Here is a 16,476-nt window from a genome sequence, read left to right on the forward strand (position 1 = left end):
CTGCCCTGACCCCACTTTTGGTGGCAGAACAGGTGGGGAAATTAGGCAGATTGGGAGGTGTGCCCATTTCATTCCGGTCCCACCCCTAAGGTGGGTGAGCTGAAGTGCACACCGCTTTTTAAATTCCTCCTTCTTTGTTAGGAATGAATTAGGCCACAGGGGTTAGGGTTATGCCCACTTCACAGCAGAAATGGTCATAGAAAGGCTATAGTCACCCTAAAGGTGGGCAACCCATTGGCTGCCACCTGACACTCCCTGTTGCACCCCTAATTTGCGTATTTAGGTGTCACCCCTGGACCCTAGAACTCAGACCCTGACGACTTAAGAAGAAGAGACACACCTGCAGAAGAGGAGATGAAGGAGCAGTTGACCTGGTACCAACCCTGACAGCCTGCCTGTGCTCCTCAATGGACTCAGCACCAAAAGATGCTTAGTCCTGCAGCTGAACCTCTAGAAACCTGGGAAAACTGCTTTCCTTTAAAAATGACTCAAGTCTCCCGTAAACAGCGGACCTGCTCTCCAACCAGCTACAAGGAAAGGACTCTACAGCCTCCAGAACCACAAAGACCTAACACCTGAAGACACCACTGCACCCGCAGTCACTGATTTGAGTGGCAGTGGACCTATGGCGCCAGCATGGTCCCCTAGCTGTTGAGATTCTGAGTCCATTGTGGTTTTACCCCTCCTGGACTCCCTGAAGTCACTTGCACCCTGTTAGAAATGGGCTTTCTAGTTGGCAGTCGGTTTGCACCCTGTCCAAGTAGGGAACCTCACTCTTGTCAGGATAAGGGAGATACCCACTGAGATAACCCCTGCTCACCCCCTAGGTAGCTTGGCACAAGCAGTCAGGCTTATCTCAGAAGCAATGTGTAAAGCATTTGCACATAACACACAGTAATAAGTGAAAACACTACAAAGGGACACCACACCAGTTTTAGAAAAATAGAGTGCAATTTGAGTGAAGGAGAGGTCATGTGTTGTATAACATGGTGTAGGAAACTGGCCTGGTGTGTGGTGAGCATCTATGGTGTTATCACCTTATACCAGGTCCAGTTATCCCCTATTAGTGAGGTGTAGACAGGGTCTAGGAAGCCAGAGCTCTCTAGAGGTTGCTGTGGATGAGCAGCCAAGACTTAGCTAGGAGACATGCAAAGCTTATGCAACACCACTACAGTCATACAGCACTTACATACATGAAAGAACCACACAGTGTTACAAGAATAAAGGTACTTCAATACTCCACGAGTAGGTGCGTAAACACACATTAGAAGTCAGTGATTAGACTAGAAAGCAATAGCAAATAGTAGGAAATAATGAAGTCCCTAAGGGGAGACCAAACCATATACTAAGTAAGTGGAATGTGAAAGGCAGTCCCCCACTCAAGGAACTGGAATCGGTAGAGGGAAGCTGGAGGAACTGGGAACCCCAAAAGGTAAGTACCAGGGTGTCCCCCAGTGACCAGGAGAGAAGAGGTAAGTACCTGTTCTCTCGTAGGGGATTTCCATGTATAGTCATAAGCACTGAATAGTTCAGCGCGCCCGCGGGGACCCCGGAGCACTGATCTGAAATATATTCTTAAGTGCAGATGCCAGCCTTTCTTGAAAAAAGGCCTGTTAAAACCACTTAAGAATAACACTTTGCAGCCTATGTGAACAGCTACACAGGCCAAATTGTTTTATTCTTGAGATTGGAAAGAAAGACAGCTGTAGTGTAAATACACCGTCAAACACACATTTATTCTAGAAATGTAATAAAAAATACATTCTAACACTTTATTTACACCTCCAAATGAGAATAAAGCAATGCAGGGCAGTGTAGCCCATAGGCTGCCATTATACAGGATGTAAATAGAGCTGTGCCTTTAAGAAAGTAAAGTCTTCCTGTATCCCATCATGCACAGCAAAAGGCAGTTGCCTCAGTTCTTTTTTGTAGGCTTGTAACATGACATGAAGACAACATAACATTCGTTGTAGTACCAACATCGTTAACATTGTTGCAACTTTTCCTATGTCAATTTCACCGGGGAGGAGGGAGGGTTGCTTATGACTATCATGGAAATACCCCTATGAGAGAACTGGAGTTACAGGTAAGAAACCATTCCTTCTCTCGTAGGGGATTTCCATGTATAGTCATAAGCACTGAATAGACTAGCAAGCCCATCCCCATAACCGCGGTGGAATAGACAGAATAATACTGAAACCATAAATCATGCAAATAAATTCTTGAGAGAGGCCTGTCCGACCTGCGCATCTGCCCTAGCATCTGAATCAAGGCAGTAATGCTTGGTAAAGGTATGGGCCGATTTCCAGGTGGCCGCTTTGCATATTTCTGTCAGAGGAATATTTCTCATCAAGGCAGCAGTAGCTGCCTTATCTCTAGTAGAATGGGCTTTTGGCCTGCCATCAAGAGATTTATTTGCTAACTGATAACAAAAAACTATACATGAAACAATCCACCTGGATAAGGATTGTTTAGAAGTGGCCAACCCTGTTCTAACTGGGCCATAGTTGATAAACAGCTGCTGAGATTTACGCAAGCATTTTGTCCTGCCCAAGTTAAATTTTAAAACCCTCTTTACGTCAAGAGAATGCAGGGTTTTCTCAGCAGGAGTAGATGGATTTTGGAAGAAAGTTGGTAATGAAATGGTTTGGTTCACATTGAAGTCTGAAACGACCTTTGGAAAAAAAAAATTGGATGTGTCCTCATCACTACTTTCGGCGAATGAAAAACCGTATAGGGTTCTTGAGCACAAAGGGCCTGGATCTCACTGACCCTACGAGCTGATGTGATCGCAACCAGAAAAGCAGTTTTCCACGTAAGATGCTGGAGTGATGCTTTTTGGATCGGTTCAAACGGAGGTAGCATCAGACGTGAGAGGACCATATTCAGTTCCCATGGAGGAGATGGTCTCCTAATGGGAGGAAAGACCTTTTTCAAACCCTCCAGGAAGTCCTTTATGATTGGAATCCTAAAGAAAGAGGTTTGGGAAGGGCTCTTTCTGTATGCCGTTAGAGCCGCCAGGTGTACTTTTATTGATGACAATTGCAATCCAGACTTCGCCAAACTTAATAAGTATGGCAGAATAGTCTCCTCTCCGCAGGATATTGGGTCGACATTATTGTCCAAACACCACACGCAAAACCTTTTCCACGTGCAGGCGTAAGCTGTCCTTGTTGAAGGGCGCTTTGCCTCCTTTAGAATCTCCATGCAGTCCTGAGGTAGGTTCAGGTGACCATATTGTACTAACTCATGAGCCATGCTGCCAAATTCAACGATGAGAGGTTGGGATGAGATATCTGGCCGCTGAACTTCGTGAGAAGGTCTGGGCGATAAGGCAGTCTGATGTGTGGCTTGAGTGACCCGTGAAGGAGGTCTGGAAACCACCACTGGCGTGGCCATTCTGGGGCAATTAGAATCATCTTGGCGTGAGCATTGGACAGCTTCAGGAGGACTGCCGGTATCAGGGAAAGCGGTGGAAAGGCGTAAAGAAATGCTCCTGACCAGCTTATCCACAGGGCATTCCCCAGCGTCCCTGGATGGTAATATCTGGAGGCGAAGTTTTGGCATAAAATGAAGCTTAAACGTTATTGGGATTATTCATGTTTGTAACAGTTGAGTAACAGCAGAGGTTCGTGGTGAAGAGATGGTAAACATGTAGACAAGCATGGATAAACTAATGAAAAGCATGCTTTCAGATTTATATTTTCACTCGTTATTTAAATCTCGTCCTCTTTTCTAATGTCTCTGCATTTTTGCTCCCAATTACTCCTGCATACTCATTTGATTTTCTTCCTGAATGTTCTTTCAGTCTCTATCAGGTGCATGACTCTCTTCTCTCCTTTTCAAACAGAAGCCTAACAGTTCCCTAGCTGAGAAGTCTTTTGCCATTGGCACTATAGCAGAGACAGTCCAGCAGCTTGGCACCTCCTGCACGCAGTTTCTACCTCGCCTGTTCCCGGTTATGCTGTCTGGTGCCAAAGAGGAAGATGAAGAAGTGCGAAGTAACGCCATATTTGGCATTGGTGTTCTGCTGGAGCAGGGAAAAGAGGCTGCCTATGAGTATCCTTTAAGCAATAAAGTGGTATATGGTAAGGTGCATATCTTTTTCATAAAATAGACAGTGACCACAAGGAGGGAAAATGCAGTTGGCTTCGACAGTTCTCCAGAATTGGATCTTTCATGGATTTACCTGCTTAAATTGTATCCCATTGTCAGACTGGGAATCACCAGTCATTTTTAAATAGCAATAATCAGCGTCAAATGGTCTTGAATCTAATAGTGTTCTTTTAGTAAGACAATCCACCTCATTTGAAACAAAGAAACTTCAGCCAATGTGTTGGATGTGGTGAGATCTTTCTTCTACATAGTGGCCCTCATGGCTCAGATTTCTAGCGCATATCAAGTGTGAGGAGGAATTCAGAAAGAGGTCTTGTTTTTTGCTGTTTGCCTTATAATTTATCTAGATTTCCAACATCATTGTTATGTTACCTGGGCTAAAGCCAGTCAAAATTGTAATTCAACTCCACTTTGAGTTGTTTCTTGGGTACATTTTATGTATTTCTTTGAGGTTCGAGCTGAAAAGGTATGTTTGGTGGATTCTGATGCTAGTACTCAAGACTCTGCCCATAGAGAGTGATGCATTTCTGAGTGACAGGACCTCAGAGCATAGGCTCTCCACTGGGCAAAGAAGGGAGGTAAGGGTTAGAGAAACATCAGAGGTGTCTTAAGTGACTTGTACCTTGCTTGGTAAGTGTTAGTTGTTCTACAGTACCGCATCTACTTGTCCACCTCTAGGAAAGTACCCTCTTTTTGGCATGGTTACCCCCCACTTCTTGCCTGCTTTCAGTGTGTTTTGGCTGTGTTCACTGGGATCCTACTAACCAGGACCCCAGTAACTGTGCTCTTTCCCCCAAAATTTGATTGTTTCTGATTTAGTATACCCCACAATTGGCATATTGGGGCCCCCATGTAAGTCCCTAGTATATGGTACCTAGGTACCCAGGGCATTGGGGCACCAGGGGTTCCCCCTGGGCTGCAACATGTATTATGCCACCTATGGAAGCCGATACAAAATGTGTCTGCATGCCTGCCATTAAAGCCTGCGTGAAAAGGTGCATGCGCCCCTTCACTACAGGTCACTTCACCAGGTCATTGTAAGTCACCTCTATGGTAGGCCCTCCTAGCCCAGAGGGCATGGTGCAAGTACATGTGTGTGTGAGGGTACCCCTGCTTGAGCAGAGGTGCCTCTACGAACTCCAGCTCCATTTTCCTGGACTTCATAAGTGCGGGGAAGACATTTACCCGTTTACTAGACACAGGTACTATGTCCAGCCACATATTGGTAACTCCAAACCTCGCGTGTTTGTATCAAACATCTCAGTATGCCAGTATTGGTTGTATGATTCCTTGCACTCTGGGAGCTCCGTAGAGGACCCCTAGCATCGCTCCTACCAGTTTGCAGGGTTTTCCAGGGCAGCCCGCACTGCTGCCATCCTACAGACAGGTTTCTGCCCTCCTGCTGCTTGACCAGCTCAAGCTCAGGAAGGCAGAACAAAGGATTCTCTTTGGGAGAGGGAGGCAACACCCTCTTCCTTTAAAAATAGGTGGTACATGGCTTGGGAGCGGTAGCTTCCCCAAGCCACTGGTATGCTTTGAGGGGCACATTTTGTGTCCTCCTTGCATATACCAGTCTGCACCAGTTCAGGGACCTTCAGTCCCTGCTCTGGCGTGAAACTGGACAATGGAAAGGGGAGTAACCACTCCCCTGTCCATCACCACCCAGGCGATGGTGCCCAGAGCTCCTCCAGGAGGCCTCTTGATTATGTCATCTTGAATACAAGGTGGGTAGAGGCCCCTGGGGGCATCTGAGTGGCCAGGTCAGGCAGGTGACTGCCAGGCCCCTCTTGATAGATGGCCACCCTGCTAGGTGTCCAATCCCCCTTCCTGGACTACTTAGGGTCTCCCTCTTGGGTGGGTCCTCAGATTCGGCCTGCAAGATTCCAGTAGGACTCCTTTGCATTGTTCACTTCATCTTCTGGGCACTGAAACTGCAACTGGACCCTCCAGGAACCGGCAGTCTGCATCCACAACAACCACTCTGCTTACAACATTGTTTCCACAGCTCCTTCCAGCAACTGCAACATTTTCCCAGCTGTGCATCATTTGAGGGCGACGAGTCTTCAGTCTGCGCGAGAAGCAAGAAGGAATCTCCCTTGGAGTGAAGGAGGCACTCCCCTGCATCCGCAGGCACTAACTGCAATGACGACCGGCTGCGTGGATCGCCCCCCCTCCAGAACTGCGCGGATCTTGCGTCACGGGCGGTGGTCTGGAGTGGTCCCTTTTTCCTCTCTATCAGCTATCCAATTTGGGAGACGGTAATCCCTTGCCTCTCCACACAGGACAGTACCCCTGTGCACCTGGTCTCTTACAGCTACCAAGGCTTGTTGGCATCTCCTCCAAGGGATCTTCAGGCTCTGTGTAGCCCCAGCACTCTTCCCTGCGAAGCAAAGCCCTCTGTGTGCTGCTCCTGCGACTCCTTCCGAGGTGTGCTGTTTGGGCCTCATGTGACTCCTGCGCTTTCTGTCTGTGGGGGCTGCCACCTCTTCCTATGACTCTCCTAGCTGCTGAGGATCACCATGGACTGCCCTCTGTGGGTTGAGTCCTCCTGGACCTTGCTGTTCCCTGACAGCTCTGCATTTCTTATTCCAAGACATTTGCCTTTGCCAAGGCTTGTTGGTGTTTTTTCCACACCACTGACCAACTGCAATCCTTCTTCCGGCATGGGATGTCCACTGCATCAGTTCAGGAACTCTTGAGCTGATCCATTGCTGCACTACTGACTGTCTTCATCCACTGTCGACCTTGTCCTGCATCCACAGATGGGTGGGTAGTGGCTCTTGCCACCACCTGATACTCCAACGTAAACTGGACTTGGCCCACCCTTCTTCTACCAGGATCCACCTTTGGTTTCTTGCAATCTTGTCTGGGTCTTGGAAAATCATCTTCTGAAGTTCTTTTGGTGGGCTTTGGAAGAACCAGTTACATACCTCTCTTCTCCTAGTCGTTGGGGGAGCACTCTGGTACTTACCTTTTGGGGTTCCTAGTTCCTCCAGCTCCCCTCTCCCGATTCCACTTCCTTGGGTGGGGGCTCGACTTCGACTTTAGCATTCCTCTTTCTTACTTTAGTATATGGGTTGGTTCCCTGCCCCCCTCCCATTCCCGCCCTCCACCCCCCCCCCACCCCCCCACCCCCCCAATGATGGGCCTTCAGTTCTTACTACAGTTTTTGCTGTTTTCTATTGCCTTTTATGCTAATTCCTGACTCCTATTGTGTACATAATAGTGTGTTTACTTACCTCCAGTTGGGGTATCGCCTATATAGTGTTTTGGTAATTGTGTTACCATAATAAACTACCTTTATTTTTGTAACACTGTGTGGTTCTTTCATGTGTGCAAGGGCTGTGTGACTACAGTGGTATTGCATTAGCTTTGCATGTCTCATAGATAAGTCTTGGCTGCTCATCCACAGCTGCCTCTAGAGTGCCTGGATTCCTAGACACTGGCTACACCTCACTAATAGGGGATACCTGGACCTGATATAAGGTGATAACACCATAGGTGCTCACCACACACCAGGCCAGCTTCTTACAAGCTCCTGCTGGTAACATTTAGGTAAAAGGACTTAGGAAACAGCTAATACAAGGCAGGACGACCACTTTCTGCAACCCACACTTCAGCTCAGTTCTACCAAGTTCTAAGTAAGGAAGTGCTGGCAACAGGCCAGCGGTACTGGTAAGCCTCTGGCAACCTAGCGAGCACACAGACTGAGGAAACAGATGAATCAAGATAGCACAGTGAGGAAACCAGAGAACCATTAGGGGAGGAGCCGAAAGAACATGTCAGCCAGGTAGTTTCGGAGCATAACTGTAACGGCTAGTCAGCTGATGAAGAACTGAGGGAGGAAACAAGGAATGGAAAAAAAAACAACAAAGGTGCAGACAGGTAGCAAACTGTGGGAAATAATAATTAGTCAAAGAGCCATACAACAAAGCAGTTGCAATGCTACCAACTACTGTTTCGGATAGTTCTAAATTCCCCTGGAACCTCCCATCTTCCCTCGAGGCCTCCCTCAAATTGGTCTCCTTGTGGCCTTTATCTGTAAAGCTCACCTGATGCCTTTGGGGTCCAGCCACCACTGATCTTATAAGAAACTTCTTGCTGAACATTCCTTTCCTTGGAATATACCCCAGGTGTCAGACTGAATCAGGAAAGTTTAGTGAGCAGTACCTTGGCTCCGCCTGGTATATGCATATGCATTTGCATTGAAAATGCCTATAAAGGTGCCACCCTGACATGTTGACATCAGTTCTTTTCTTTCCGTGGCAGTCAGTCCAGATTCAGAAAGGGCTGCCCCCAGTCTCTTTTTGACTGACCTTTTTGTCAAAGGTTTTTCAAGACTTTGTGTAGGATGTCCACCACAAAGGCAGGTTTTAAACCATGCACCGCCTTTCACCGATGAACCTGCACTTGGTTTGTGGTTGGTGTCTGGAGAGAGATCACAACACTAAGACCTATGAGGATTGCCACGTCATGCACCCTAAAGCATTGAGGGAGCAGTCCCTCAAGCTCCTCGCTGCTCACCGTCGATCAACTCCATGATGCTACAGATCTCAGTCACGAGGAAGGTTCCAAGATCGTTTTCAAAGTCATACTCAGTGATCGCTGTCCGATTCCAAGTTATCGGGGAAGTCATGCAAGTCTTCAGATGAGTTGCAGGTTGGACTTGAGGACTTGCTCTGCGGTGGAGCTTGCGTCTGGGCCGTCTCGTGCCTCCCTGCATTACCTGGAGCCATAGCGACCCCCACCCAAAATAAATAATTTTACGAGGCCATGCTCCTCATCTTTGGAACGCCCACGGGTCCTATGGGACGAGGAGGGGCCCATACTGGTCTTACACCCGTGGGATCGCCCTTTGTGGCAGACAGGGCTCAGGTATCGAGTGATGGATATAAATTGGCACCAGTGGAGTGACCTTGACCTTCCCCGTGCCCAGTTCAGTACTGATGTCCTCAGAACCACTAAAGCTCAGCAGTGGTGCCACCCCATCATCATTTCTGCCCTGATACAGAGCTTGCCAATGGGCTGACCACCTTTAGGGTGACTATACCGCTCTTAACTAATTCTGCTGGTCCACGTTAAAGGCCAAGCTTTCCTTGTCATGCCACCCAGCTCTCTTCAGATGGCCAAGAGGACCATCTCCCTGTCCTGACCCCCACAATCTGGCAGCAGGACAGATGGAAAAATTAGTAAGATGAGGAGGTGTGCCTTCAATGCCTCCATTGTACCAGTCCCTCCCCTAAGGTGGACCAGCTGATGTGGACATCACTTTTCAAATTACTCCATCATGTTTTGGACAGAGTTAGTATTCTTGAGTCAGGGTTATGCCCGTTTCCCAATGGCTTTGGTCATATAGAGGGTGTAGTCACCCTAAAGGTAAGTGACCCATAAGCTGCTACCTGGCACTCCCTGTAACGCCCCTAAATTGAGTGTTTAGGAGGCACCCCCGAACCCAAGAACTCAGATTTGATGGAACAAGAAAAGGACACAGAAGAGCCACTGCCTGGTGAGAACAGAAGAGTTGTGGACAATTTTGGTGTGAAACTCTGCCTGCCCGCACCTCTCAATAATTGCAACAGTGACTCATCCTGGAAGCTGGAGCACTACCAAAACCTCAGGTTGCCTGCACCAAAAGAAGCTCCCCGGCCCGACCGATTCCGCAGACAAAAAGGAGGATTTACCCATGCTTTGGGGGACCAGAACTGTCCCCCAAGCCTCCCCCTCCCGCCATGTCAGCCCAGGGTGGACACCCGGTTGGAATGGCCTGGGGGTCCTCTCTGGCTGGTTGGTTCCTCTGGACACAGGCCAGGGGCGTCAGGTGCAGAGAAGTTTGGACTTACGCTGCTGGAGTGAGGTGGGAGTCCCTTTAAAGATGGTGTCTTTGTCTTCTTGATGGACAGGTCCGCTGTCCACGGGAGTTTCTTAGTCCTCAGTGATGCAGGCAGTCCCCTGGAGGCTTTTCAGGGGCCGCTGGTCCTACAGAACGCTTGCTTCTTGTTTTGCAGCTTTTTGAAGCAGGAGATGGGCCGGTAGGGCTGGGGCCAAGTCGGTTGTTGTCTCCTCTTCTCTGCAGGGTTTTCAGCTCAGCAGCCTTTCGTCTTTCTTGAGGTCATCATGAATCTGAAGAGCTGGGTTTAGGGTCGCCCCTAAATACTAAATTTAGGGGTGCATTAAGGTCAGGGGGCAGTAGCCAATGGCCACTGCCCCTGAGGGGAGCAAAGCAAGAACAAGGATTTCTCACTTCAGCTCTGGACACCTTAGGGATGGTCCTGGCTGAGGGGGTGACTCCTTGTTTTTCTCAGTATCCCTCAGGACTTGCCCCAAAAAAGTGGGGGCTCGTCTGGGGGGCAGGCGGGCATTTCCACTGGCTGGAGTGCCCTGGGGAACTGTAGCACCAGGTCTGAGCCTTTGAAACTCACCACCAGGCTTTACAGTTCCTGCAGGGGGAGGTGTGAAGCACCTCCACCCAGGACAGGCCTTGTTTCTGACCACAGAGTGCACAAAGGGACTCACCCCATGTGGTCAGAAACTCATCTGGAAGTGGCAGGCTGGCATAGACTGGTCAGCCTTACCCTAGCAGTTAGGCTAAGAGACAGGGGGCATCTCTAAGATTTTTCAATAAATACCACACTGGCATCAGTGTGGGTTTATTGTGCTGAGAAGTTTGATACCAAACTTCCCAGTATTCATTGTAGCCATTATGGTGCTGTGGAGTTCGTAATGACAAACTCCCAGACCATATACTCAGTATGGCTACCCTGCACTTACAATGTTTAGGAATGGACTTAGACACTGTAGGGGCATATTGCTCATGCAGCTATGCCCTCACCTGTGGTATAGTGCACCCTGCCTCTGGAGTGTCCGGCTCTTCTTAGGTCATCTGTAATCTGAGTTCTAGAGCTCAGCAGTGCCACCTAAATACTGAATTTAAGGGGCAGTACAGGGGTGCAAGGTGATAGCCAATGAGCTACTCACGTTTAGGGTGACTACACCCTTCTTATGACCACTTCCTTTGAAAAGTGGGCATAGCCTTGAACCTGTTGGCCTAGTTTTCGTGTAGGGAATGAATTTTCATTTATAGTCCTAAGCACTGAATAGTCCTGCCCATGTGCGGGGATCCCGGAACACTTTTTCATAATATATCCTCTTATGTGAAGATGTTCGCCTTTCTTCGGGAACGCCTGCAGAGTCACTTAAGAGAGAAAATATTGCGCAGCCTATAGGAATAGGCTACAGTGGCCCAAATCTTCACCTTTAATTTAAAAAAAGGGCCAAGAGATTATATATTTATATAATTTGATGGTGTTTTAGTAAGAACAGCATAGATTGTCTTCCACAAGCCCTTTTTTGGAGTATCCGAGAGATGAAGGAACCCAGGACAGTGTAGCCCCATAGGCTGCCATTTTGAGTGAAAATTAAGTCTGTGCCTTTAAGAAGCCAAAGACCACCAGTATCCCATCATGCTGAGGTAGTGACAGTTGCTTCAGTTCTTTTTTCTGGCTCCTGCTGACAGGAACCTGGAGCATTGAGCTCGTCCAAGATCTGGCATTTTTTGGTTTTATTCAACGTTTTTGGTCTTTACCAAGCATTTTCTGTCTTTCCTGACAGAACTTAAAGGTTTTTTCACTGGAAAAATGCTTTCTCTTCTTGATAAATGTCCATCCAGTAGAAGGAATAAGGCAAAGACAGACCCGCAAAAGGTATGCATCCTCTGACCATGGAACAGAGAAGAGAAGACAACAGGCACAGCTTGTAAGAGGGAACTGAGAGCGAGGAGAGTCTCATACCTCTACCAGAGCTCGTTCATCTGTATCTGGTGAGCGTCTGAACCAAAAAAACTGCTGAAAAACGGCAAAGATCTTGAGTAGAGGTGTAGCCCGTACATGTTCACCATCCATCTATGACTCGCCGTCGAGGAAACGCCATTGCTTGCTGTCAAGACATGGGGCATTGACTTCATGAGCAGCAAGACCTCTATCGACGAGCTGTAGGACGCTACTTTGACACTCGGCATCAAACAGGTCAGCTTCAAAAGTCCATAGGAGATCACCATCGACATCAAAGCGTCAACGTTTATCACCGTCATCAAGCAGGTCGACTTCAAGGCAGAGAGAATGGTCCAGGAGCTTTACAACCTCCTCAAGACTGCAATAGGTAAGCCGGAAGAGAAGGCACATCTATACTTCTCCAGACTGATTAATCAAGAACATATTCCCCCCTCAAGAGCAGCAAATGGCTTTCAGCTGGCAGTACCATCTCCTCAACCTACCGCTTCTTCCATCACCTCAAACTGTGCTTCCACCACCACCACCGCGGTCTCCTCCAGCACCAGTAGTTCCAAGGTCCACAACTTCTTCTAGATCAAGCAATCGTTCCAGACATCACCACAGTTAAGGACACTTATCTCCTTCAACTAGGCATTCTTGTGGTTGCCACCTCTCCAGGAGATCTCGTTCAAGGCAGTCTCGACACATTTTCCTCCACCACTGGACATTACTCTCCGACATTGTCAGACTCCCCACCACCACGTATGTCACCTGTGGATGACATTACCACGTTTCAAAATGTCCTGGTGAGAGAAGCTGCAAAATTAAATATCCCAATGTTGACTCCAACACGGTCGACTTCAGTCGTCTTTGAGACCTTACAAAACAGGTCCGCATCAGAACCTTTGTTGCCTTTAGTACCAGGCTTGTTAAAACCACCCATGGAATTGTTTTTAATGCCAGCCTCGTTCAAGCCAGCCCCTTTCAGCCTTCAGAAGAAGTACCGTCCTCCACAACAGGATCCGGCTTTACTTCTAATAGATACAACACTGGACTCGGTCATAGTAGTAGCAGCCAAATAACATCATGCCACTACTTCTACTTCCATAGTACCTCCTGATAAAGCCGAATAATTTACTCAGTTGGGTGAAAAGTCTGCACTACAGCATCAACCTCAATGAAGGTGGCAAGTGCTAAAGCCCTGTTAGGCAGGTATGACAGGGCGTCGTGGGACTTCATGCAACAATTTGTGGACCATCTTCCAAGAAATAAGAGAGTATTTCCAGGAAATCCTTAATGAGGGTTTGCTCGAATCAAACCAGATAATTAGTGCATCGGCTGACTCCTCACTCCTTGCAGCACATGAATACTGCCATGGGGTCGCTCTCCTAAGAAATGCGTGACTTTGTCTTACCTCTCTAAAACCAGAGGCTCAGCAGACAATTTTAAATCTTCCCTTCTCTGGCACAACTCTTTTCGAAAGTCATACCAATGGCGAGGATGAAGGCTGAGATGGAGACCTTGAAAGCTGTCAGCTTGGAAAGATCCTGAGATCAACGTAAATCTTTCCAACCCTACCACAGAAGATACTATTCCCAGAGGGATCAAACCCCCTCAGTGGGTACAACACCAAAGTGGCACCCAACAACAGCAGCAGCGCCCCTACCACCGGTACCAGAGGAAACAAGCCAGGGGTTGATCCAACCAGCAGACCACTCAAGGGGGAAAACAACCATCCACTGCGCAACCCTGAGTCGTTACTTTTCTCTCTTCTGTTAACCACTCCGGTGGGGGGAAGCATGTCATCTCATTTGGCAGTGTGGCAAAAAATAACAATAGACTCCTTGATATTGTCTCAGAATCACCAGTGCTCCGCCTTCCATCCCTCCTAGACCGTGCAGTTTTCAACTCCCTCTGTTACAGTCGGAGGTCAACATCCTCTTCCAGAAACAAACTGTGGAACCTGTCCTTCACCACCAACGAGGAACAGGCATTTACTCCAGGTACTTCCTGGTGAAAAAGAGAGAACAAATTCATACCCATTCTTGACCTCAAATCAGTCAAGTGGATTTGGCAAGCAAAGTTCCGGATGCTGTCTTTACACCAAATTTATCCCCAATTACACCAAGGGGATTGGCTCTGTTCCATCAACCTTCATGACTCATACTTTCACATTCCAATTGCCAGACAGCAATGCAAGTTCTTGAGGTTTGTAGTAGGTCAAGACCGCTACCAGTACAAAGTCCTTTCGTTTAGTCTCAAGTCAGCATCCAGAACACTCCCAAAGTGCATGGCAGTGGTGTCTACCCATATGAGGAAGCAAACATTATTTGTCTACGCCTACCTAGATGATTGGGTAATCAAGGCATTCACGTCTCAAGAAGCTGAGCTTCACTACAACTGGACTTGCAGCCTTGTCCAAGTCAACCTCAGCACGTTAAATTCGGTCCCAGTTTGCGCATTAGACTACCTGGGAGCGACCATCGACACATTAAAGGGAAGAGTGTATCCTTCGAAGTAGAGAAATTTATTGATTCTTCGGAAATTTCACTCTCCTGACAACTTGCCATCCAACAGTGAGAAAAATATCTTCTCTCCTAGGCTTAATGGCATCCTGTAGCTTCCTCACACTGAATGCTCGTCTCCACGTGCGACCTTTACAGGAATGTCTAGAGGAGCAGTGAGACCATCTGACGGGCAATTGGGAGGACAGGATAATACTATATTGTCATTCAAAACTGTCCCTGATGGTGGTGCTCCCCAAACAACCTGCTTCAGGGATGCCTTTTCACCAGGAGGGTCCTCCTCGAACAATAGGGACAAACACCTCACTATAAGGCTGGGGGCCTCACATGGACCATCTCCAAATTCAGGGCATATGGTCAGAGAGGGAGTCCGCATACCATAGCAACTTTCTGGAATTCCGTGCAGTCCATCTATCATTAAAAGCATTTCATCTGTCGTTCAAATCCAACTCCCTGCTTGTCCAGATGTACAGTACGACCACCATGTACTACCTCAAAAAGCAAAGAGGGACCTCTATCATACAAAGCTCAGGCAATATGGAAATGGCTCATAGGCACCAATCTAACAATCACGGCTACGCATCTTCCAGGTGTGCAAAATGCCCATTCAGACTCTCGGCAGGATTCTGCAAGGAACTCACAAGTGGGCCTTGCACTACGATGACGTTGTTTACAACTTATTTCACCTGTGGGGTACACCTTCCATCGACCTGTTTGCCACCGCTTGAGGTGTTTCCCTGAATTGTATTATATGTGTGTGTAGAATGTGTGATTCTCTGACCCATCCTATCTCATCTTCTGGGCCCCGTACCTCTCATTAGAATTTTCTTGGCCTTATCTGGTCTACTGTTCCTCATTCTAACAGCTCTGGAGGTTCCCGTACAGCTGTTTAGCTACTCCACTTCCCAGTTCCCCCATATCTTTTCATATTTTTTTTCATTTCCTCTGTCTCTGTAAATTTCTCTCTCCAATATATGAAGCATCTGTCCATACCCTCTCTCCACTCTTTATGGCTAGGTACTATCCCCGAACCCCATCTCCTAGCTATGTCCCTTTTTGCAATCATGCATCCTATGTTAATCAGTATTTTCTTGTGTGTTCAGTGTGGCCCCATACTCCCAATATCATTGTCTCCGGCGTCATTTCCAAGCTAGTCTCAGTCACCCGCCCCAGGGTTTCCCTCACTTTCTTCCAAAACCTTACGGCCCGGGGGCAGGTCCACAGCGTGTGATAAAATGTTCCCTCTCTACCGCAGACACATGTTGTCTGTTGCCCTCCTTTTTTAAAGAGCAGGGATCTTGTTTAGTATACTCTGTGTAGTGTTTTAATTTGTATTAATTTGAGGGATGCTGGAATAGCCACTACCGCCGGAAATATCAGAACCTCCGCCCAGTCCTCCTCTTCTAGGTCTTTACAATCTCTTTTCCATCTTTCCCATAGATTATCCAGGGATGGCTGTGTGCGTCTCATGATTGTAGCATACATTTGTGATAACAATTTCTTTTGTATCCTCTCCTCTAAGAGTTTCATTTCCAATGGAGCATGTTCCTGTGTCTCTTCGTCTGCAGGGAGACTGTTTCAGGGCCACCTGAAGGTGGGCGTATTGGAGCCATTGTGTATCTGACATTAAGTATTCATTTTGAAGATGTGAGAAGGGTGCCACTCCGTTTTCGTCCCACATGTCAGCTAGATATGTTATCCCAATACTATCCCAGCCTTTATAGACATTCAAAGAATTTATCTTGGGTAGCTTGCTCCCTTCCCATAAAGGTGTTTTGGGGGGGTTAGACGTGTTGCCCATCCCATTTCTTTAGTGAGTCGTCTCCATGTTTGTATGACGGTTTTAGTTGCTGTGCTAAATGCCGGGTTTAGTTTGCCCCCATACAGCCAGTGCAGGTAGCTATGCTGGTGCATCATTTCCCTATCTCCTCTCAGCGCTGGGTCATCTTGTGAAGCAAAAGCCCAATGGTTTATTGTGATAAGTTGTGTCACCTCATAGTATTTCTGGATATTTGGCAGGTGTAAGGAAATGCCTCCTTGGCATGGTTACCCCCTGACATTTTACCTTT

At 47.6% G+C, this 16,476-nt stretch overlaps 1 protein-coding gene across 1 annotated transcript in view; it reads left to right on the forward strand.

The window, feature by feature from the left end:
- IPO4 (importin 4) overlaps window positions 1-16,476 on the forward strand; it is a 1,872,953-nt gene that overhangs the window by 1,338,789 nt on the left and 517,688 nt on the right. Inside the window, exon 26 of the mRNA XM_069238173.1 lies at window positions 3,851-4,059. Within this exon, the coding sequence (XP_069094274.1) occupies window positions 3,851-4,059 (209 nt within the window). The remainder of the gene's footprint in view (window positions 1-3,850; window positions 4,060-16,476) is intronic.

This window comes from Pleurodeles waltl, chromosome 6 (assembly GCF_031143425.1).
Source record: "Pleurodeles waltl isolate 20211129_DDA chromosome 6, aPleWal1.hap1.20221129, whole genome shotgun sequence".
Classification (NCBI taxonomy): domain Eukaryota; kingdom Metazoa; phylum Chordata; class Amphibia; order Caudata; family Salamandridae; genus Pleurodeles; species Pleurodeles waltl.